The sequence below is a fragment of the Pan troglodytes genome, chromosome 23, assembly GCF_028858775.2.
Source record: "Pan troglodytes isolate AG18354 chromosome 23, NHGRI_mPanTro3-v2.0_pri, whole genome shotgun sequence".
Classification (NCBI taxonomy): Eukaryota; Metazoa; Chordata; class Mammalia; order Primates; family Hominidae; genus Pan; species Pan troglodytes.
Window position 1 is genome coordinate 48,887,204 of NC_086016.1, and position 22,711 is coordinate 48,909,914.

A 22,711-nucleotide genomic window follows, 5' to 3' on the forward strand; every position below is an offset into this window, starting at 1 on the left:
AAAGCCCTGGCTTGGCTCCTATTCCTGCCTTGGGCCACCTCTCCACCCCCAAACTGTCAGTCATGGTGGCTGGAAGATGGCTTAGCCGTGTAGCTTAGCCCAGTTAAGACCTGTCCTGAAAGAAGAGGCTTCCCATCCGGACCACAAGGGTTGGGCAGAGGGTGCCGTGGCTCCCAGAGCAGCTTCAGGGCTCTGTTCGAACAAGGATGAGTAGATATTTGGTGGCTAACACAGTGATGTCTACTACAGATGGGGAAACACTTTCAAAGGCTAAAAGTGCCATCCGGGATGTATTTGTTCATTCAGTCACTCGTTCATATGTGATTCACCCAATGAAAGCTTGTGTGCCTGCCATCTGGTTGGTACCATGAGGGCCTGGTCCTGAGTGAACTTCCTGCTAGATGCCGCTGGAGCGCCAGGTGACCAGCCCCACCTCGTGGGAGAAGTGACTACTGACCAGGAGCCCAGTCAGACTTCATGGGAGAAGTGACCACTGGAGACACTTGAGGGATGAGAAAGACATGGCCAGGCACAGCAGTAAGACTGCTAGGAAAAAAACAAGGAGAAAAGCCTTTTCTGTTTTTTTGAGACAGAGCCTTGCTCTGTTGCCCAGGCTGGAGTGCAGTGGCATGATCTCGGCTCACTGCAACTTCCCTCCCGGGTTCAAGTGATTCTCCTGCCTCAGCTTCCTGAGTAGTTGGGATTACAGGCACGTGCCACCACATCTGGCTAATTTTTGTATTTTTAGTAGAGATGGGGTTTCACCATGTTGGCCAGGCTGGTCTCGAACTCCTGACGTCGTGATCTGCCTGCCTCGGCCTCCCAAAGTGCTGGGATTACAGGTGTGAGCTACCGCGTCTGTCCGAAAATCTTTTTGAAATAAGATACAGGAACACTAATTATAAAAGAAAAACTATCAACTGGACTTCATGAAACTTTAAGACCTTATCTGTTTGAGACATAAAAGCAAGCCATAGACTGGGGAGAGGAATGACAGTAAATACAAAGGAAAAAGATTTGTATCTAGAGTGTGTACAGAGCTCGTCAAACTCAGTGAGAAGACGACACACAACCTGAGTAAAAGCTGGGCCAAAGATTTGAACAGATACTTCACCAAGGAAGAGATGCGATGGCCCCACGAAGAGATGTTCGGTATCATTGATCATTATGGAAACGAAATTAAAACCACACCCAACTGCATGGCTGATAGTTAGATTCACAGTACTAAGTGTTGGAAAGGCTGTGTAGCATCTGGAATTCTCATACATTGCTTGTCGGAATGTAAAGTGGAGTAATTTCTTTGGAAAAAGAGCTGACAGTTTCTTAGAAAACTAAGCATATCCCAATGTTATGGCCCAGTAACTCGACTCCTAGGTATTTAACCATGAAAACCCAAAGCGTATGCCCACGAAAATCCTGTGCAGGAATATAACAAACCCCAAACCGGAAACAACCGAAATGCTCATCGACAGGCGAATCTTTAACAAACTGGTGGATCCGTTCAACGGACGCAGCTAGAAAAAGGAAATCAAAGCTGATTCACGTAACTTGGATCCGTCTCGGAAGGTGCTGTGCTGCTGAGTGAAGGAAAAGCTTGCACGATGTGTAGGTCCTGAGTGACTCCATTTCTGGGGAGTCCTAGGGCAGCCTCAGCCATGCACAGTGAGGAGGTGAGCACCTCCCCGGCCAGGGCTGGGATGGACTGCAGAGGGTACTGGGAAGTATACAGGGGCGGGGGGATAGAAGTGTGTCTGTATCTTCCTTGGAGCAGGAGTTACATAGCTGGATGCCCTTGTCAAAAGCCACCAAACTGATTGCTTAAAATGGGTGCTTCTTATTTTATAAATTAGAATTGGCCATTTATATCTGGGGGTTTTGCATCTGCAGATTCAACCAACTGTGCATCGAAAATTTTTGGGAAAAAAAGGCCGGCACGGTGGCCCATGCCTGTAATCCCAGCACTTTGGGAGGCTGAGGCGGGTGGATCACGAGGTCAAGAGATCGAGACCATCCTGGCCAACATAGTGAAACCCGTACTAAAAATACAAAATTTAGCTGGGCGTGGTGGCGGGTGCCTGCAGTCCCAGCTACTCGGGAGGCTGAGGCGGGAGATCACTTGAACCCGTGAGGCGGAGTTTGCAGTGAGCCGAGATCATGCCACTGCACTCCAGCCTGGGCGACAGAGTGAGACTCTGTCTCAAAATAAATGAATAAATAAATAAATGGTAACAGTGCAACAAAAGATAACATAAATAAAAAACAACACAGTATAACAATTACATAGCATTTACCTTGTATCAGGTGTCATAAGTCAAGATTATTTAAAGTATTCAAGCAGATGTGCATAAGTTACATGCAAATACTATGGCATTTTATATAAGGGTCTTGAGTAGCTAAGAATTTTGGTATCCCCCATAGATACTTAGGGACAACTATATATTGTCAATAATGTCAAGTTAAAAAGTAGAAACAAGGCAACAGAAACCATGAAATCCTGGGCAGTCTGGCCCAGGAATCAGGTTCTTCGTGACCTCCTTGTGCTGCCTGGCCCTTTCTGACTTCAAGTCCCCTTTATGTACTGAGACTGCAGCTGCCATGGGCCCATGAGTCTTTGAAGATAGCACATTTGCATAAGTGAGAGTACGTACACACGTATGTGTGTATATGCATGCGTGCATATGTGTGTGTGTGCGTGGGGTGTGTGTGCGTGGTTGCTGTTAGAAGACAGTTCAGACTTTGGAATCCTGTCTGGTATATGAGGCCTCTAGAGAAGCGCTTGTTTCATCTCGCAGCCCTGTTGTAGAAGAGCCTTGGGCCCACCTGCTGCAGGGCCTGTGGGACTGTTGTCCAGGTGAGTGGGGAGGGCCTGCACCGGGAGGCTGCGGACGCAAGCCCAGGCCCCTTCCTGAGTGCTGTCGGGAGTGGTGCTTGCATTGTGTTCAGCTGGCTGAGCTCCTCTGTGTGTGTTTCTTTTTTCCCACAATTTGTGCTCCTCTCTGTGTCAGATTTCAGAATGCCAAGCTTAGGTAGGATGGAAGTCTTTTTATTTCACGCTTAATAATAGGGACTCCATGAATTAGCTATAACCATGTATATTTTTTGTTTATTTCTCACCCAGGGTTACCTTCCCGCCAATGTAGACCGGAGACCAGCCACTCTCCAGAGAAAACAAAAAGAATATTTTGCATTTATTGAGCACTATTACGATTCTAGGAACGACGAAGTTCACCAGGACACATACAGGCAGGTGGGAATCCTTTCTTTTTTTCGTATGTTGCCTGATGTACTTTGCTTTGCTGTGATTTATAGGAGGAAATGTTTTATCAAAACCATGTGGAGTTGGTCAGAGTTAAAGATGCAGGTCCCTGATTAGCTCACAGATTTTTATTTTCTAATAAATAAATTTTAAAACAAATAATGGCAAATTTCCTCTGCTAGTACTATCTTGCTTGTCTTCAGTTCCCTCTACAAAAGTAAAAAGAGTATTTTAAATTGAGGTTACAAAATAAATGCCTTGGATTCCTGAGACCGGCCTTGGGGTGATGGTGGGAGTTTGTATCACAGTGAGCTGCTGTCTGGTAATAAAAGGCCATTCCTAAAGGCCCAGGCCCAACCACTTAGCTGATGGCATCAGGACAGAGAGGTTGCCTGGGGTTCTCTGGCGCTGGGCTCTTCAGTCCAGGTAGGGATGTGATACCGACCCAGGAAAGGTGTGTTCATCAGTTTGGTTTTGCAGGGGACACACTTCAGATCATAGCAGAAGGTGTAGCCAAGTTACCATTTTGTGATTTAGTTTAATATAAAGTGTGTCTAATTATGGTTTCTTAGTCAGTTGACAGATGATGTACATAATGGGAAAATACTTAAAATTGATTTATGATTCACAGTACATCCAGAATTTGCTGTTAGAATAGCTCTTTGAGGACTTTATAATTCTCACTGTCTTTGCAATATGTGAAAGGTCAAAATGGTGGTTCTCAATTGGTATTATTGTCTTAGCTATCTGAAACCAGCTTCTGGGTTTCCTGAGGCATGGCAGGAATGTTTCCCTCTGCAAACCCTGCTTCTAGGTGACGGAGCTTTGCCACATTTTCTCTCTCAGATGTGGGATAGCCACATCTCTTTGTTAGTTGGTTTTATCTGTAAAAAAAAAAAAAAAAGTCCAAATATATGCCTTACCTCTGTTACATAACAAATATTCTTTAAGTTAAATGCCTTCCTGGACAGCAGCTTCCAAGACGGATGGGACACAGGACTGCAGGAGGAAAAGTGACTTGCTTAGGAGTGAGGCTGGGGCAAAGCAGCCATCTCCATTTCCTTCCAGGCCGGAGCTGCCCCTGGCCCATGTTGCCTTCTGTCTCACACCAGGGCCCCTGGACCGCACTGGACCGCCACCCAGTTACTCTGGGAAACTGATTTGATACACAGATTACTTTGGATTTGCTTAAGGAAATATTAGCTTACCTGGCCTCTTTTGCCACTCCACTGGTTTTGGGAAATTGATAAATTTGGTGTTGTTTTGAACCTGTTTTTTAATGCATTTTAATTTCAGAAAAGATTTCCAAAGGATGACACTAGCATCTATCTGCGAGTTTTACCAAGTGGAATTCTGTTACGAGTGTTTGAAGAGAAAGTTAATTACGAACAGGTTGCATACATCTTTATTTAGTTACTGTGATAGGTAATAAAAAGATTCCAGATTATTGTGAATTCCCAGACTATTTCTACATTAATATAGATGAGACACGCCTGCGGCAACGCGGTCGTTTTTCCTGTCTGCCTGATGCTTTGAGGCCTCTTAGAACTGCGCCTTCTGCGTTCTCGCCATTGCCATTTCAGGCAGAGCTGGGCCCGGTGGGGGTTTGGAGACCTTGGTTTCTCCTTTACATCCACTTGGGCGTTTGACCTGTGGACTGAGCCTGACCAGCCGTCTGACCTGCAGTGGGCAGTGCCACCCCTGCACACTGGTGGAGGCAGCAGGAGTGGGGTGGCCTCGGCAGGTTTCCCGCTTGCTTTCCATCGTTTCTTCATTTGATTTTTATGTGCTCACTCTTCTGCTGAAGATGCTGTGTCAAAGCCACATGGAGAGCCACATGGAGTCAGAGTTAAACGTTCATCTGGTCTGTCTTTTCCTCCCTCAGTCAGCTCTCTTGTGGCCTTTTTCTGACTTGCCCAGTTCTGCGTATGATGGGAGGCAGGCGGGGATGGACAGAGGGGTGCACAGAGCCCCACCTGCCCAGCCTCGTGGAGGACCGCCTCTCTAACGTTGGAGCCTCTCCTGACAATGGGGATGATGGCAGGGGTTGGGTCTGGTGGATGCTGCCTTGTCTGCTCAATAAATGTGTGACAGGAGCTCCTATGTAAGCGGGCTTTGCTGGCCCTGGTCATGCAGAGGTGGCTCAGACCTGGTTCCTGCCCTGCAGGAGCTTATGCTGCTCATGCTGGGGACAGATGTGTGTCCACACGAGTGTAACTGTATGGGAGAGCAATTAGGCCGCCAGGACACCCTGATGAGAGACCTGGGCCCTTGTCCCTGCTGGCACCTGGGCTCCTGCATGGGGCCGGCTTCAGTCCTTTGGCCCTGCCTGTCTGGATAGAGTAGTGCTGCTTCTGCCTCCTCCTCTTTCTCCTCCTCCTTGGCAGCACTGCTGCTGGCGGGCCTCCTTTGGCACGCATCACAGATGTGTGTGTGTGCCTCAGCTGACTCCATTTGGCTGTTGACTCACAATCTTGATGTTCACCAGTAACGTTTTGAGATACTTGGAGCAGGCATTTTGTAGACAAGGAAACTGAGGCCTGGCCACAGTGTGATAAGTGGCAGAGTGATGGTGTCCCAGCCTCCTGGGTGTTAGAGTCCTCTGTGGAGATGTGCAAGGATGGGGCGAAATGAAATGCAATTGCAGCATCTCCTTTGGCATTAAAATGTGCCTGTCTTCCCTCAGTCCATTGGTGCCGTTGTCCTGGATAAACGGGAGTGTGGGCTGGTGTGAGATGTTCACGTGGGATGTCGGGAGCCTGCCTGTGATGCCAGGCCAAGCCCACAACACTCTTGTTTGGTTGCTTCTTGAACCACAAGTGTCCTCCTCTGCAGTGTTGGGGACTTTATTATGACTCTGATGTCAGACGGTGGCCAAGCAGGAACCAGCTGACACTAACAGAGGCTTTCAAAGGCTTCCTTTCAGAAATGTTCTAGATTCCCCCAGGACTTCATAAAGTGGAGAAAAATGTGGCCTCTGTCCAGGAAGAAGCTGTCACAGCTGAAAACTTGTAAACTATTGATGTACTTGAATTGCTGTCTGTGTCAGAGGCTGAAAATCGATGTTTACTAATTGCTATGGCTGATGTTACTAAGCAGCCGAGGCCTGCTCTGTTCCTAATCATGCAGCAACGGCTGCTGGATAGGGACAGCGTCAAGCAAGCCTGTCGCCTAGGCCTGGGCGAGCTGTTCAGAGAGAACAGGCTTTGGATACCTCCTTCAGGGGAGAAGGTGGTAACATGGAGAACGAGAATCCTCAAGGAGAGAGCGGGGTAGAGGCCGGGGAAGGACTTACCTCAGTATTGCTGTTTTAATCATATCGCTCGTAATGATGTTTGTTGTGACGTAACATAAATGTCCGTTTCTCCTGCTTCTCCAGATCCACATAGACATCCCTCGCATGAGCCCTGAAGCGTTGATCCTGCAGCCCAAGGTGATGGAGGTAAGAAGCTCTTGCCGTGGGGAGTTCCCCTCGTTGGGAGTGGCTGATGCCCACTGTGCTAACCAGACAGTGGGCGCAGCTGGAGGTGCTTCACCCAGAAGCAAGGTTGCTGTGGCGAGCTGCCGGTGCATCTGGCCCTTGTGGACACAGTTGCTGACAGGACTCCTATTTGTTCTTTAAATATTTTTACTGTATAATATTGACACACAGCGAAGAATGTATGTAATACATATGTGTGGATGTATGCACTCATGTTCCACCACCAGATTGAGGAAACAGAACCCCCCAGTGCTGCCCAGCTACAAACATGGCCTTGACCTCAGGCCTGACCTAGAGCACCGAGGCCGCTTGTGTATCCCCCACCCCCCTGCAACCCCCTTCCTGGATGACGCTTTCTTGCCTTTTATGTTTACGATTCTTTGTGACTTTCATTCATGGGACAGTAGGGACACAATGTATTCATTTAATTTGGGTCTTTTGGAGCTGCATCACTCTTTGTGTAGTCTGGTCTCTGCCTCTTGTTTTTTTTTCCTTTATTTATTTAAAGACAAGAGTCTTGCTCTGTCGCCCAGGCTGGAGTACAGTGGTATGATCTCGGCTCACTGCCACCTCCACCTCCTGGGTTCGGGTGATTCTTTTGCCTCAGCCTCCCTGGGCTGGGATTACAGGCACCCACCACCACGCCCGGCTAATTTTTGTATTTTCTGTAGAGATAGGGATTTGCCTTGTTGGCCAGGCTGGTCTTGAACTCCTGACCTCAAGTGATCTGCCCGCCTTGGCCTCCCAAAATGCTGGGATTACAGGTGTGAGCCATGGCGCCCGGCGTCTCTCATTGTTTTCTAAGATTCAGCTAATCTGCTGTATCTAGTTACATAATAGTTTGTTATTTAAATATTCCTCACTCTCCTTCGTCTTCTTCCTGTTGGACATTTGGGTTGTTTCTGATGTTTTGCTGTTAGGAAGGGTGTTATCTGGAGCCTTCACGTACATTTACGCAGGTGCTCACAGGCAAGATTTCTCTAAGGCTTTTACAAAGGAGTACAATTATTGCATCATTGGGTGTGGTGTGTGCCTGTTGTACCTTCAAGATAATGTCCACAAGCTTCCCAGACGGCCGCTATCAATGAAACTGTCCTCTGCAGCGTGTGAGTGTTCCCTCCGCACGCCGCACATCCTTGCCAGTTCTTCATGCTGTGGGACTTCCTGTTTTTGTTGCTCTGGTGGATATTCCTGTTGCAGTCCTCACGTTCGTTTCTCTGGTTACTCACCGAGTTAAGCATCTCTTTGTATATTTACGGATGTCTTCTGTCTTCCCCCTTCTGCGAAATGTTCCTCCTGCCTTTTGCCCATTTTTCTTTTGGTTTGTCGATTCGCTCCTTTATTAGTTGTTGATCTTTACATGGTAAGAATTCTGATTCTTTGTCAGTTTGTATGTTGCAAAGATCTGCCCTCTGCAGCTTTTCTCTTCCTTTTTTCTTGGTGGATCTTGATGAGCAGAAGTTGTTAGCTCTAGTGTGGTTGAACTTAACAGTCTTTTATGGTGAGCACTGATGCATGTTATCTGAAGAACTTTTTTCTACACATGAAGTTCACCCAGATTTTCATCCAAAAGTTTTGCTTTTCACGCCTCTGTGTTCAGTTCATCTGCAGTTGATGGCCATGTGTGATGGGAGGCAGGAGTCTGTTTAATTTCCTCCTGGGACAGTGGCAGTCCCCATACTGTTTTTGGGTCCAGCTCGTCTCCCATATTTGTTATGTCACTCCTGTTTTCTGTCACTGCCACATTCATATAGATCTGTGTTGTGTTGTGTTGTTTTTTTGTCCCAGTATTTACGTAGTGTTCCTTTCATATCGCACCCCGCAAGTAATTTAGCTTCATGACGTCCTCCTACCTGGTGGGGGTGCACACCGCCCACTGGTTTCCTCTTCACCGTGGACTGGCCAGTCCCACCCCTTGCTCTTCCACATACGTCTCAGAGTCAGTTTGCCAAGGTCTTTCACTTGTTTTTTGTTTTTTGGGTCTGTTTGGTTTATGACTGGAATTGCATGGAATCTTTCTATTCCATGGAAAGTTAGGGGTCAGAAAAGACAATTTTTAGTTTGGGAGAATGGATAGCTTTATGAAATTAAATATTCATTTTTGTGAATGTGCTAGTTCCTCTTTTAAAAGTCATTTTTAATGCTTTTCAGTGAAGGTTTTGAATTTCCCCCATGAAGCGTCTCGTACATGTGTTACTGGTGGAGGGTGTCCAGGTTCTTGGTGCTTTGAACAAAGAATTGGACAAAATGCACAAACAAAGCTAGGAAAGAATGAAGCAACAAAAGCAGACATTTATTGAAAATGGAAGCACACTCCACAGGTCGGGAGTGGACCTGAGCAAGCAACTCAAGGGCCTGGTAACTGGATTTTCTGGGGTTTAAATACCCTTTAGAGGTTTCCCATCGGTTACTTAGTGTACACCCTATGTAAATGAGGTAGTGGCCCGCGATCAGTCTGATTGGTTGCAGAAAGCGACCAATGAGAGGCTGAAGTGAAGCACCCTATGCAAATGTCTGATTGGTTGCAGAAAGTGACCAATCAGAGGCTGAAGTCACAAAATTATATTCCTGTGCAGATGAAGACTTGGCCTGGGACCAGGCTGCTAGGTTGCTGGAGGGGACAAATCAGAGGTACTTTCAGTTTTTCATCTGCCACGCAGAAGAGGGGTGGATTGTGAAGGGAGTAGCCTCTGGTCCTTTTGTTACCTGGGCATGGAAAGTTATTTTTTTTTGTTTTGTTTCGTTTTTTTGTTTGTTTGTTTGTTTGTTTTTTTAGTTCTAGGAAGCTAGTGTGAATTGGCCTTAGGTTACCTGCCTCCAGACCCTATTCTCCTGCCTGACGTGTTTTATTAGATTTATTCTTAGTTATCACGTTTTTCTTGTTATAGTAAATGTTATCTCTTTAAAGCTGAAATTTTTATTATTTGAGATATTTTGTTTTGCATGTTGATTGCTTCAGTAAAGGCACATTTAAACTTTGACATTTCTTGTCTGTGCAGTAAATCTGTTAAAAAAAAAACCTCAGGATTGTTAAAGCAAAAGTATTTACAGATTGTAGAATACAAAAAGAGAAAATTAGTATCCAACAGAAGTAGTCATTTTGAGACACTTCTCTTTGATTGTCCTTTTTAGTAGTTGTGCCTATCATACCTGGAAAATGAGATAATTTGTTATAACCTCCTTTTTACTTACGATTTTAAAAATGGGAAATAGAGCCTGCCACAGGACCTTTGGTTTATTCTTATTTATTTTTTCCTACCACTTGCCGCATTCTTTGTACAGCTGACCTCTCAGGCCTCTTGGTCTCAGAGTGTGGACCCTGAGTCACTGCTAGTGGTAGCAGTTGGCAATTGGTCCTCTTGTCTCTGACCACCGTGGGCCTTGAGCTGTTGGTTTGGAAAGCCTACCCTGTCAATTGAGAAAAATGATGAGACAACGCTCAGTCATTTTTAGGAGGTTTACTTGCCAAAGTTAAGGACACACGCCTGGGAGACAGGTCTATGTCTTTCTCCCAAGACGATTTTCAGGGCTCCAAATTTAAAGGGGACAGGGCTGGATATTGAGAAGTGCACAGTTTTCATATATGAGGGAGACAGAGAAAAACATTCATGCCTTTGTCTGGCTCAGTGAATCTGCATTTTTTTTTTTTTAACCTAAAACGACATAGACAAATGGAGCAGAGGGAAAATGCAGGGAGTCTGCATGTTACATAAGATAACCTAGACACAAGGGGGAAGGAAACAATCAGATATGCATTTGTGTCTGGTGGGCTGGGGTGCACCTGTGAACATAAGTTGTCCATTTACACTGCCATGGTGAAATTTTTACAGAAACACCTTAAAAGATCTTGCAGCTCACTAGGAATTTCCTTGTGGGCAAAATATGGGGGAGGCATGTAGCTTCATCGTGTAGCCATCTTATTTTGGAACCAAAAGGGGAAGGCAAGTTTGCATGGCCCAGGTCCCAGCTTGACTTTTCCCTTTGGCTCAATGAGTTTGGGATTTCGAAATTCAATTTCCTTTCACCCCCTCTGCGGTGGGTCTTGCTCAGGTCCCATGTGCTCCCCCTGGGGGTGCTGATCCTCTCCAGGTCCCAGTTCAGCAAGGCTTGGCAGAGTGGATCAACTTGGAGGGTAGATGAGCTTCTGGGAGAGCCAGGCTCCTGCAGGCTGGCAGAGTGTGAAGAGTGGGTAACCTGAGCACAGCCTTGTGTGTGTGGGGAAACTGAATGATGAGCAAGGGGCTTTAGGAAAGTATTGAAATGTTTGTCTTGGCCGGGCGTGGTGGCTCACACCTGTAATCCCAGCACTTCAGGAGGCCAAGGCAAGCAGATCAGCTGAGGTCAGGAGTTCAAGACCAGCCTGGCCAACATGGTGAAACCTTGTCTCTATGAAAAATAAAAATATTAGCCAGGCGTGGTGGGGCGTACCTGTAGTCCCAGCTACTTGGGAGGCTGAGGCAGGAGAATTGCTTGAACTCGGGAGGTGGAGGCTGCAGTGAGCCGAGGTGGCGCCACTGCACTCCAGCCTGGGTGACAGAGCAATACTTCGTCTCAAAAAAAAAAAAAAAGTTTGTCTTGTGTTGGCCAGTAGAAAAAATTGAGTTATGGTTTCTGGCATTGTAGAGGTGTAGGGGTTAGATTTCAATACATCTGCAAGTGATGGCAAATCCCGAATGTGCCTTCACAGGCCAGAACTCGATTACTATCTCCAGTACGAGGTCATTGTCAGCACATTGTTTGTTCCTCTATATGCTTGGCTTTGACCTCATGGTCCAAGGTGGCTGGCCTAGCACTCTTTATCACATTTGCATTCCACTAGCAGGGATAATAAGACGTGGGTAGAGAATGCCATACCCCCACTTTAAAGGTGTGTCCCAGCAGCTGTGCATAGCACTTCTGCTTGTTTCCTACTGACTGTAACTTAGCCTGTCATCCAAAGTGACATGGTTGTATACTTAGCTGTATGGATCAGGGAAAATGTAACTTTGATTTTTTTAGTTGTGTGCTCCCCTAAAGTTTGGGCTGCTAATAGGAAGAAGGATTTCTGCCGTAAGCATCCCTCCAACCCCCTGCATCTATCGAAACATTCGCTTATCCATTCCACAGGTGATGGCTGGGTCCACTGTGATCAGTTTCTACTTTCCTTCTCTTCCTCCTTTTCTCCTTCCCTTTCTCTTTCTCTCCCTCTGGTCAGCTTTATTGAGGTCTAATAAAATTCACGTATTTTAGATTTATAATTGGATGTTTTGACAGCTGTGGTTTTTTTTTTTTTTTTTTTTTTTGAGATGGAGCCTCGCTCTGTTGCCCAGGCTGCTAGAGTGCAGTGGTGCGATCTCGGCTCACTGCAACCTCCGCCTCCTGGGTTCAAGCGATTCTCTTGCCTCAGACTCCCGAGTAGCTGGGATTACAGGCACCCACCACCATGTCCAGCTAATTTTTGTATTTTTAATAGAGATGGGGTTTCACCATCTTGGTCAAACTGGTCTTGAACTCCTGACCTGGAGATCCACCCTCCTTGGCCTCCCAAGGTGCTGGGATTACAGGCGTGAGTAACTGTGCCCGGCTTGACAGCTGTGTTTATAGGTGTGTACCAGCCCCCTAATATGTGATACAGAACATTTCCGTCACTCTGCGAGGTTCCCCATGTCCCTTTGTGTCAGTCTCCTCTCCCCACCCTTGCACTTGACAACTGCTGATCTTCTTTCTGTCTCTAGAGTTCTGCCCTTTTGTAGAATTTCATATAAATGGAGTCATAGAAACTGTAGACTTTAGTCTGTGTCTTCTTTTACTTAGCGTAGTGGTTTTGAGGTTTGTGCATGCTGTTGCAAGGATCAGGAGTTCATTGCCTTTTCCTGCTGAGTAGTGTTCCCGTATGGCCGTACCACAGTGTGTCTGTCTGTGCACCCGTTGACGGACACTGGAGTTCTTTCTAATTTTTGCCCATTACAAAATAAATTTTCTCTAAACCTTCATGTACTAATCTTATTGGGGAAAGCAAACATCCTGTTCTCACTGCTGATTTTAAAGGGAAGTCTTTTAACGTTGCACCATTGACTTGTGATTTTAATCTTTACTATGTTAAGGAAGGTGCCTTGCTCTTAGTTTTAAAATCATAAATGGTTGTGGAGGTTTATCAAATCTTTTTCCTCCCATGTGAGATATGTTTTTGCTTCTTTGATCTGTTAATGTAGTGAATTTTATTAGATTTTCTAGTATTGAGCCAACTGTATATTCCTGAAATAAATCCAGATTGGTCATGATGGATTTTTAAAAGTGTATTTCAGAAGTTTGTTGGCATCTAACGTGCCAGGCCACACTGCAGGATTAAGTTTGCTAACATGTGATGTGCCACGCTGCCAGACGTGGAAGCCAGGTTTCTCTTTAATTTGGAAAGTGCTTTCTGACCATTGTATTGATTCTTCAGTTATGCCCGGATGTGGAATCCTCTCAGCTGCGTTGTTTTCTCTGGTAATAGTGATGTGATCCTTGGTGTGAAAGTATTGTTTATTTTCAGTACTTAGTTCTTTGGACATAAGGAAACCTCTGTGTTTTGCTAACCTATTAAGACACCTGACGTGGGCACAAAACGTGGGCTGTAAATTAACGTATTTGAATGAGGTGAATGTTGAGTAATTCACACACCAAATGTGGCATTACTGCTCATCGCAAGAGAGTTCTACCCATTAATTAGGTTGTAAACATATAGTCAGTAGTTTTGGTATACTCTGTGGATTTTATGTGATATATGGTTGCCTTTTAACCCAATTCTAGATTTCTACAGTTCGATTTTGGTTTCATTCATCAAGTGTTATAACTCACATGGGGGGGATGTTCCTTGAATCATGTTGCAGAAACTTGAGTTGTAAATAATTTCTTCTTTCTGAGGCTGCGATGCTTCTGGATTTTGAGGGCTGTACATCGCACAGGTCTTCTCAGTAGAATTCTCTGTTCTGCTCCTCTCCCAGAAATTATCTCCATGGCGCTTTGTGTACCGTGATGTCACATTGCTGATGCATATAGAATTATGATGTTTTAAAATTTCTCAAATCAGATTGTTTATAAGTAAACATGAGTACAGCAACATTTTCAATTTCAATATCGTTCCTTTTTAGTTATGCAAAATCTCTGAGCTCCCTCGTGTGCACTGAACTGCTGGTGTTCTGGGCCTGCCTTGGAGGCATGCGGGGTGTTTGTTAGGTGGACACGGTGAAGACCGGGGTCCTTAGTAGGGGACCTCAAGCCCCTCCTGGGAGCCTTCTGTGGGAGAGTGCTGTTGAGGTTTTTAGGAAGAACCTTTTCCTTCCGAATTAGCATGCATGTTCTGGCGTTCAGATTTCTGAAGTTTGGCAAGCAAGCTGGGAATACCTCTCGTTTTTAAATTTCTTCAGCCCTGGTGGTACCCAGTAGTAGCAACCATTTTTATTATTGTTGAGTATTAACTGATTTGCAGAAAAGATACTTTGGGAAGAGTTTAAAGTTTGTACTACTTTTAATGAATTCCCACTCTCTAACAAAGACGTGAACATCAAGAATGTTACTAGAACTTTAGTAGCTAATAATATCCAGTGAGTACTTCTTGTTTGAACCATTTCAGATTATTCTGTGTTGTCCTTAAACACAGCCACATCCTTAGGGCATCCTTCCTTTATTGCCCTTTGCTAGATAATATCACCACTTAAGCGACAGCTCACTTGCTGGAATGCGAGTTGCTGTCCTGGGACAGAGCCCCACTGTGTCCGCTAAACCAGCCCTTCCACTGGGCTGACTCTTCGCCTCCACTCAGAGTCCTGTTCAAGTGGGCACATTGTTTTCACCTTTCCTGTGATAACTGCAAGCAACACACCTGCATTTTTGACACACAAAGTTGTAATGGTTGTGATTCCCGAAGAACACCAGCAGACAGACACCCGGTGGGCGTGTGGGGACACGAAGACTCAGATGTCTCTGTCCTCAGCAGCGCACAGTTGAAGTGAGGGATGAAGACAGATGTGCGTGAAACCCAGAGAGATCATATACAGTTGTCAGTGAAACCACAGTTTGTATCCTGCCGACTGCATTCCAGGGTGGCTGAAAGAATTGGAGAAGACAGCCCGAGGAGGGGCAGCGTATGGGGCAGTCCACTCTGGAGGGTCATGCCTAATTGCTGGGGCTGCCTCACTTCCCTGCTCTGTGATTTCTTCTATTTCCTGGCCCGGTTGGGCCGCGGATCTCTCCCTGGTGCACCTGGAGTCTCTGTGGATCTCTTTCCTCAGGGGACTCTGCAACCCAACCTCACGCCCTGCAGGGGGTCACAGACCTCAGCCTGGTGGGCGTTCGGGGCTGAGGGCCGAGGGTTGAGGTGAAGTGCAGTGGCACAGCCATCCCAGGCTGCAGGCGAAGGGGCTCCCCTTCGAGAACCCACAGTGTGGTAGCAGAGCGAAGTTCAGCCTGCGGGGGCGTCTGTACTCGGGGAAGCTGTGGACCAGGCATGGAGCCAGCCTGTTTGCCCTCCCCGCCCTGATGGCTGCTCCGGCTGGCTAGGCCTCTTCTCTGAGATTCTTGGCCTAGTACCTCTGGCTTTTGCCACTTGAATTTGGGGACCTGTCGGCTCTTCCTGTTTCGCTTCAGTGGACTTCCACCCTAGCTCTCGCCTCTGGTCGCCGCTCTGAGCGTGAGTCTAGAGGGACCAGCAAGGTCCTGAGGGAGTTGCGAGGAATCGGGCCCTGTCCAGGGGCATGAGGAGTCTGAGAGGCCCCCTCAATGTTCTGCAGCAGCCAGGTCTTCCCCCTGCCTGCCCCAGCAGGGTAAGAAGCAGCACACAGGAGTGTATTTCCTCTCGGCTGGGCCGCTGCTGTGAGACAGCCCCAGTGGACGGGGGAGGAAAGGAATCTCCTTGAAGAGATTCTTACCTGACTTCTTTTCTGGCTGAGACTGTCTAAGGCAGCAGTGGAGGCACTGGGTAGTGGTTGGGATTGAGGGGTGGTAGGAACTCCCAGCAAACCGGGAAAAGCATCAGTTGCTCAGAGCTTGCTGGGCTGCTGCCGAGTGCCCCGCTGCCCGTGGACGCACCTTCAAGGGAGGTGGCATGCTCAATTTTTACCCAGACCCCTTTAGGTGTCACCCTGTAGACTTTGAAAATGCTTATTTGGAAAAAAATGATATGAAATCTGTCATATATATGTATATATATATGTGTATGTATACATATATACATATCTAAATAAAATCTATCTATCTATCTATCTATCTATCTATCTATCTATCTATCTATCTGCCTACCTACCTACCTACCTACCAGTCTGAGAGCAAAAGCTTAGAACTGGCTCAATGCGGTTTTTTGAAAAAAGAAAAAAAAAGGTACGATTATTTGATGCAGGGCTTCAGAGTCCCACAGCATGTGTCCTTTGGTGTTGGGACCTCTTTTTCTTACAACAGGCTTTCAGTGATGTCTGCTATGTGGCGAGCTCATTGTGGTGAAAATCACGCGGCAAGATAATTTCAGGGTAACCCTCGGCAATACCATCCGAGTGTGCTCTCAGCCGCGAGTGCTTTCCTGGCTTGCCTGCTGGTGACCAGGATGAAAAACAAATTTTTTTTTTTTTTTGAGATGGAGTCTTGCTTTGTTGTCCAGGCTGGAGTGCAGTAGTGTGATCTTGGCTCTCAGCAACCTCTGCCTCCCGGGTTCAAGCCATTCTCCTGCCTCAGGCTCCCGAGTAGCTGGGATTACAGGCGCCCGCCACCACGCCCGGCTAACTTTGTATTTTTAGTAGAGATGGGGTTTCTCCATGTTGGTCAGGCTGGTCTTGAACTCCTGACCTCAGGTGATCTGCCTGCCTCGGCCTCCCAAAGTGCTTGGATTACAGGCGTGAGCCACTGCACCCGGCCGAGAAAATGTTTTTTTTTTTTTTTTTTTTCTGAGACAGAGTCTTAGTCTGTCACCCAGGCTGGAGTGCGGTGGCGCAATCTCAGCTCACTGCCAGCTCCACCTCCTGGGTTCACGCCATTCTTCTGCCTCAGCCTCCTGTGTAGCTGGGACTACAGGCGCCTGCCACCATGCCCGGCTAATTTTTTGTATTTTTAGTAGAGACGGGGTTTCACCGTGTTAGCCGGGATGGTCTCGATCTCCTGACCTCGTGATCCACCTGCCTCGGCCTCCCAAAGTGCTGGGATTACAGGCGTGAGCCACCGCGCCCGGCTGAGAAAATGTTTTAAAGCCTCTGTGGCTTTCAGAGGGGGACGGTGGGGACTCTTAGGCACCACAGTACAAATCAGGTGATTTGGGAAGGAGTTTTTAAAATGATACTAAATTGCTTTGGGATTAGAACTAGTTTTTGCCATTTCAAAACACCAGCATAACTCATATGAAGTGATTTAAGACAAAAGATAAAAAGGAATGAGGCAGTGAAAACAACAGCAAGCCGCAAGGAAAGGGAAGCCCGGGCCTGGAGGAGGCCTCTGTCCTTTCTGATGGAGACAGTCATCCTGTGAGTTGGCTTCATAGCTTGCCAGCATGAAGAGGAGCTCAGGGTCTGTGACTGTCGCCTCTGCTCAGAGCCTTTCATGAGCAAGTTGGTAAAGCAGCAGATTGATTTGGGTCCGTGCAGGGTGTCCTGAGTAGCCATCCCCTGGGCTAGCATCCTTAGCTTCCAGCCCTGCAGCCGGCCACGGGAAGGAGGGCACCGGGTGGGCGCTGGAAGAGAAGCCTGCAGTCGGTTGGCGGGTGGGGGACAGGCGGGGCCTCTGGGGACTGAGCTGAGTGGGTCTCTCAAGGTGGACACTCGAGGGCCAGCGGTCCCAGAAGTTGGGGCCAAGGGAGCCTCTGGGGCATGGCCAGGGATGTCCTGAACCTAGGGGCCAAGCTTCCCCCTGCCTTGCTGGTTTCCCGCAGGCTGTTCCTCAACCTGTGGGCGGGCAGGAATCAGTGGTCCTTCTCCATCCTTCTAGGGGCATGACCTTCCCGTGTCCCAGATGTTCTCTGTTTATGGAACCTTGTTTCCATTATTGTAGGTGTTGGGGATTTTCCTCCTGAGTCTAGACAAGGCTGATCTGCGGTAGCATTTTGAGAGAGAGGTTTCTGTCTGCCACGTTGGTGGGATGGCTGCCCCTTTTGCAGTTTTCTGGTGGGTGATGGGAGGTCCTGCAGCTGGGGTGAGTTGAGCTAGGACCAACTGCAGGCAGGTGGGGCTCACATTAGCCTCTCAGCCACGTGCGGGGTGCCTGCGGCCTGCGGCCTGCGACCTGCGACCTGCGTTTGGCTTAGTCAAGGGTGGAGCCATGTTGGTTCTTGGTTTGCCCTCAGCACAGCAGTGATGGGAGAAAGGGCAGCTGCAGGAAATTCAAGCAAGTTATTTACCTTTTCTTCCCTACTGCTACCCAAAAAAATGTAAATCGTATATGTTTTCTTACTTTCTAAATTAATAGCTATCGTTGGAGGGAGATAAGCAGCCAGAAGGTGAGTTTAGATCCATAATTACATGGAGAGCAAGGAGAGCCTGCCCAGAATAAATGTTGGGGAGGGGCTGCACAGCTCTGTGTGGTTTGTGGCAGTGATTTAATTGGCGAGGCTGGTGTGCATTTAGGATAGGTTAGCTGCCTGGGCGCCGCTGTCTACAGTGGGAATGGTGGGCCTGAACACAGCTTGCAGGCAGCACATCCCTCAGCAGGAAAGACGCTCAGGCCTCCTCTTAGTAGCAGAGACTCTGCGCTGATGGCAGATGCGGGAGCACGCACCATGGGTTTCATCTGGCAGGGCCTCTCCATCCCAGATCCTTGGAATAGGAAGGCTTGGAAATAGGAAGGCTTTTCAGGGAGAAAAGAAACAGCTCTCCACCTACGAGCAAGTCGCTAAGGAAAGGCTGCTCACTCTGTTTCTCAGCCACATGTACTTCCCAGATAGACCCTGAGCTGTTTCACTGGCCTGTGGCTGTGTGTGTGTCCCAGATGGACCCTGAGCTGTGTGTGTGTGTGTGTGTGTGTGTGCTCTAGGTGCATGTGTGTGTGTTCTTTTTTGTGTATGTGCACTTGTGCCTCTGTGTGTGTACATGGGCTCTTTCCTGCGTGTGTATATGTGCGCATGTGCTTTTCATGTGTGCGCGTGTGCTCTCTGTGCACATGAGCTTTTCTCTGTGTGTGTAGATTGGTGCACTTACACTCTTCTCTGTGTACACGGGCTTTTCTCTGTGTGCACGCTTCGTATGTGTGTACTTTTCTGTGTGCATGTGCTCATCTCCACATGTGTGCTCTTCTGTGTGTGTGTGCTCTTCACGTGTGTGCGCTCTTCTCTGTGCGTGTGCTCTTCTGTGTGTGCGTGCTCTTCACGTGTGTGCGCTCTTCTCCGTGCATGTGCTCTTCTTTGTGTGTGTGTGCGTGTGTTCTTCTCCGTGTGTGCACACATGCTCTTTTCTCTGCATAGAAGTCTCCTCTCCTCCTCCCTCCTCAGCTTTCACCACCCTCTCTTCCCGTCACCTCTCTGCAGTCTCCCTTCACCAAGTGCTTCTATCTTCCCTGTCCCTTTCAGTGGAGTTACTTCTGCCCCTTCCTCTCTGTGCATTTTTCCACTCAGACAGGTGGGGGCCCTGAGGTCCTGATTGGTTGACGTTTGAAGTGCCAGGCTGCAGCATTGCCTGGTAGAGGAAACAGATGGGAGAGGCTGATCACAAACCCAGGCAGGCACCCATGGCATTCATTATCTGTCCACACAGACCCCCAGAATGAGCCCAGGCCCTGCCAATGGCACAAAACCTGGAGAAGGGAGGAAGGGGAGGGCTCACATGCAGGGCATCAGGGAGCAGCTGCACCATCCTCGCCTCCACCATCCGCGCCTCCACCATCCTCGCCTCCACCATCCGCGCCTCCACCATCCTCGCCTCCACCATCCACACCTCCATTTAGCCACAAAGAGCTTCCCAGTCCTCCTCTGTGCCGGCCGTGCAGGACTGTGGGCACTGCTGTAAAGTGGGTGGAGGAAACCCTTCCCGGGGACCCACCTTGAACTGGGTGAGAGCCATAGGCCAGAGCCGGGGCAGTGCGGTGGAGGAGCTGCTGCTTTGGGTAGGGTGGTGGCAGAGGAGCTTTTCTCTGAGGAGATGCATGTGAACTAAGACTTGGGTGGAACATCGTGGGAGCTGTGGGAAGTTTGGGAGACGGGGATTCCAGGTGGAAAGAGTAGCAGTGCAAAGGCCCTGAGACAGCCGCAGAGTGACTGGGCCTGGTGAGAGAGCACCCATTGCCGGCGAGGAGGCCAGAGAGCAGGGAGCGGCCAGGCACACACCTGAAGCCATGCTCGGGAGTGCATTGTCTCGTCAGGGTCTTGGAAAGCCACGGGGGACGGATGGTGTGACCTGACATTTTTAGCAGCAACCTCTGCTGCTCAGCGGGATGTGGAGCAGGGGGGTGTTAGCAGGAAGACCAGCCAGGAGACTGTCACGGCGGACCAGGCACAAGGTGATGGTGGTCAGGCTTGTGGCAGTGGAGTTGGGGGAAGGGGCTGGATGCCACACGCATCTGGGGTGTGCTATAGTGGTGATGGCATGTGTGGTCCGCAGGTCTCCCTGGGATTCTCTGAGGGGTGGGCCTCAGGAGCAGTGCCCTAAAAGCATGTGCCTTTAGCGGCAGAGCCAGGCTTTGTGTGCAGTGTCACACGCCTCCACGGGACACCCACTTTTCACTGTTTCAGCCTGCTTGCCACGTTAAAAAGGTCATTTTTGTTCAATGCTTGAGCTGGCTATCCTTTATTTACATGTCAGTTGGATGACAGCGGACATCAAGCCGAGTTAAATCTGAAGAATTTGGACTGACTGATAGCTTTCTTCAGTCAATAAGAAATTGGAATTCTCCATTTTTCCTCAAAGTAATACAAGCGTGCTCTTTTAAAGTACATTACTATCCAGGCTGGTGCGGAGCGTCCCGGAGTCTGGGTGGGCAGAGGCCCTCTGTCCTGACTTGGATGAGGGGAAGAAGGTAATTGCTGGGTCTTTGGGTTGCCTGTGAAAGGGCACTCACTTGGCAGGTGCTTCAGCACTGTTTGTTTGCTAACTGAAGGCTTAGCCACCTCCTGCCGTGCCTGTTTGGTGGTCCTGATTTGCCCCGTAGTGCATAGTGCATTCCGTGTCTCTCCCGAGGCTGTGCTCAGGCAGAACTCGGTCTATCTCAGGTACAGTTCAGAGATGCGGGCCTCATGGAGGCTCCTGCTGTGGAACCGAGTCGGGGCCTGCTCAGATCTCTCCCCCTGCAGCAGCCTGTTTCATGTTCCACAGAGCCCGGGAGCTTGTTGTGCTGAGAGGACTTGGGCTCCCCTCGGCATCCTCCTTGGGTGAAGTTGGGTATGTCCTATTTGCCAAATTGGTTTTATCCACCACTTAGGCTGCTGAGGAAAGTACTGCATTCATGCTTATGAGTAGATATAGCCTTGAGAGAGTGTGTGTTTGTGTGTGTGTGTGTGTGCATGCATGTGTGAGACAAGCCCTCTGAAAGTGAGGGGCCTTGTTAAATGGTGGGGGTGCTCCACTGCCTAAATTCTTCCTACACACACACACACACACACACTCACTCACTCTCTCACACCCAGCCCTGCAGTGCGACTGCCCCCTGCTCTGGGCGGTGCCTGCCTTGACTCCCTCTGTCCAGGGTGCGTGCTCCTGGGGCGCTGCACTGCTTGTTCCCTGGGCTGTAGAGGATGCCGTGTGGCGACAGAGCTGGGTCCAGTGGCTGCTGGCTGCTGCGGTCCTCTGGACACACGTGGAGGGATGTCAGTGGCCTCAGGCACCCTGGGCCTTCTTGGTTAGGAGGTGCTGGGCAGAGTTTCCCCATTTCTTCATAACTCTGTGTGGTCAGCTTCCGTGGAGTCACCGCCTCTGTGTCATTCCTTCTTCCTTCTATTGCTGCTGCTCCTGTTCTTGTGTGGCCCCTGTCCCCTCTGCCCCCTGCTCCTGACCCTTTTGGGGGCTCAGAGGCCCCTCAGAGGCTTGCTGGTGAGTGGACCTAAGGGCTGTTGAGCTGGACCTGTGCCCTGTGCCTGCCTTCAGGGACCCAGCCTGCCTGTCTTCTAGTCACACGCCGTCCCCTGGGCTTCCTTCATGCCCTAGGGGCTTGGCAGGGTTGGGGCTGCACGTTGGTGACTCGTGGTGCAGCACTGTTGGCTGAGGGGTTGCCGCCCTGCTTCTTCATCTCCCTCTGGCCCCACACGGCTCCTCTGGCCGCTACTTGCAGCTCGGTTAAATAGCATTCGCATCATTTGCTAAGCTTTGGTACATGAGAAATTCTTAAATGGCACTGTGTTGTTGAGTGGGTTTGGTCTTTGATGTTAAATATTCAGTTCTCTCTAGAAAGTTGTCAACTGAAAATGGAAAGCGTGTATGAATGTATGTGCGCGAACATATTCCTCATTCCACCTGCGTCTCTCAGGTGCCTGCTGTGTTAGGTGGTGGCTCTGTTACTCACCTGAACAGCCGTGTGCACTGCATGCTAGCGTGGGGTGGGGCGGGGCCTGGACTTTAGGGCTCGTCATGCCACTCTGGGTAGGCTCCTTGGGTTGAGAGACTTCACCTGTCGGGCCCAGGTCCCTCCTTTGTAGGTCCCGGGTTGATGGTGATTTTGGGGATGGAGCCTACCAAGCCCAGTAAGATTTAGGATTGTAGGCAGGGTAGGAAGGGATCGACTCCCCAGGGTGCAAGTGTAGTTGGCTCTGCGGGGCTGAGTTCGTATGGCAGCGATGTAATTCATCCATCTGTCGGAGCGTGTGTTCCTGAGGTCTACCTCCTGTGCCTTGTTTGTATGGACAGGCCTGGACACAGCAGTTGGGCCTGGCCTTAGCTGGCAGGCAGCCCGAAGGTCAGGCTGGAGCCATCAGCCAGTGACCCAGTGGAGAGGAGTGGGAACTAGAGGGCCACAAAGTAGGGAGTGGTTGGCTCTTCCAAAAAGAGAGTGGGGAGGGAACAGGCAGCAGCAGAGTCTTCACGGAGGGAGTGGTGCTTGAGGTGAATCCTGAAAGCAAGGGG

General features: G+C 48.8%; 1 protein-coding gene and 1 long non-coding RNA gene across 13 annotated transcripts in view; one reads left to right on the top strand and one right to left on the bottom strand.

The window, feature by feature from the left end:
- Positions 1–22,711, top strand: part of TBC1D22A (TBC1 domain family member 22A) — a 413,175-nt gene that overhangs the window by 124,976 nt on the left and 265,488 nt on the right. For all 11 annotated transcript variants that reach the window (XR_010156181.1, XR_010156179.1, XR_010156180.1 and 8 more), the window contains 2 exons: positions 3,119–3,247; positions 6,636–6,698. Coding sequence is in view for 8 of the 11 variants with exons in the window: in XM_515210.9 (XP_515210.4) it covers positions 3,119–3,247; positions 6,636–6,698 (192 nt within the window). In the remaining 3 variants the exon portion in view is untranslated. The remainder of the gene's footprint in view (positions 1–3,118; positions 3,248–6,635; positions 6,699–22,711) is intronic.
- Positions 3,167–13,689, bottom strand: LOC107970278 (uncharacterized). Of its 2 annotated transcripts, none has more exons than XR_001712788.3 (2): positions 13,557–13,689; positions 3,167–4,140 (listed from the first exon to the last, which is right to left on the bottom strand). It is a non-coding gene; the product is annotated as an uncharacterized LOC107970278 (long non-coding RNA). The 2 variants fall into 2 exon arrangements; XR_001712787.3 differs by lacking the exon at positions 3,167–4,140 and adding an exon at positions 13,101–13,222 and having other exon boundaries at positions 13,557–13,644.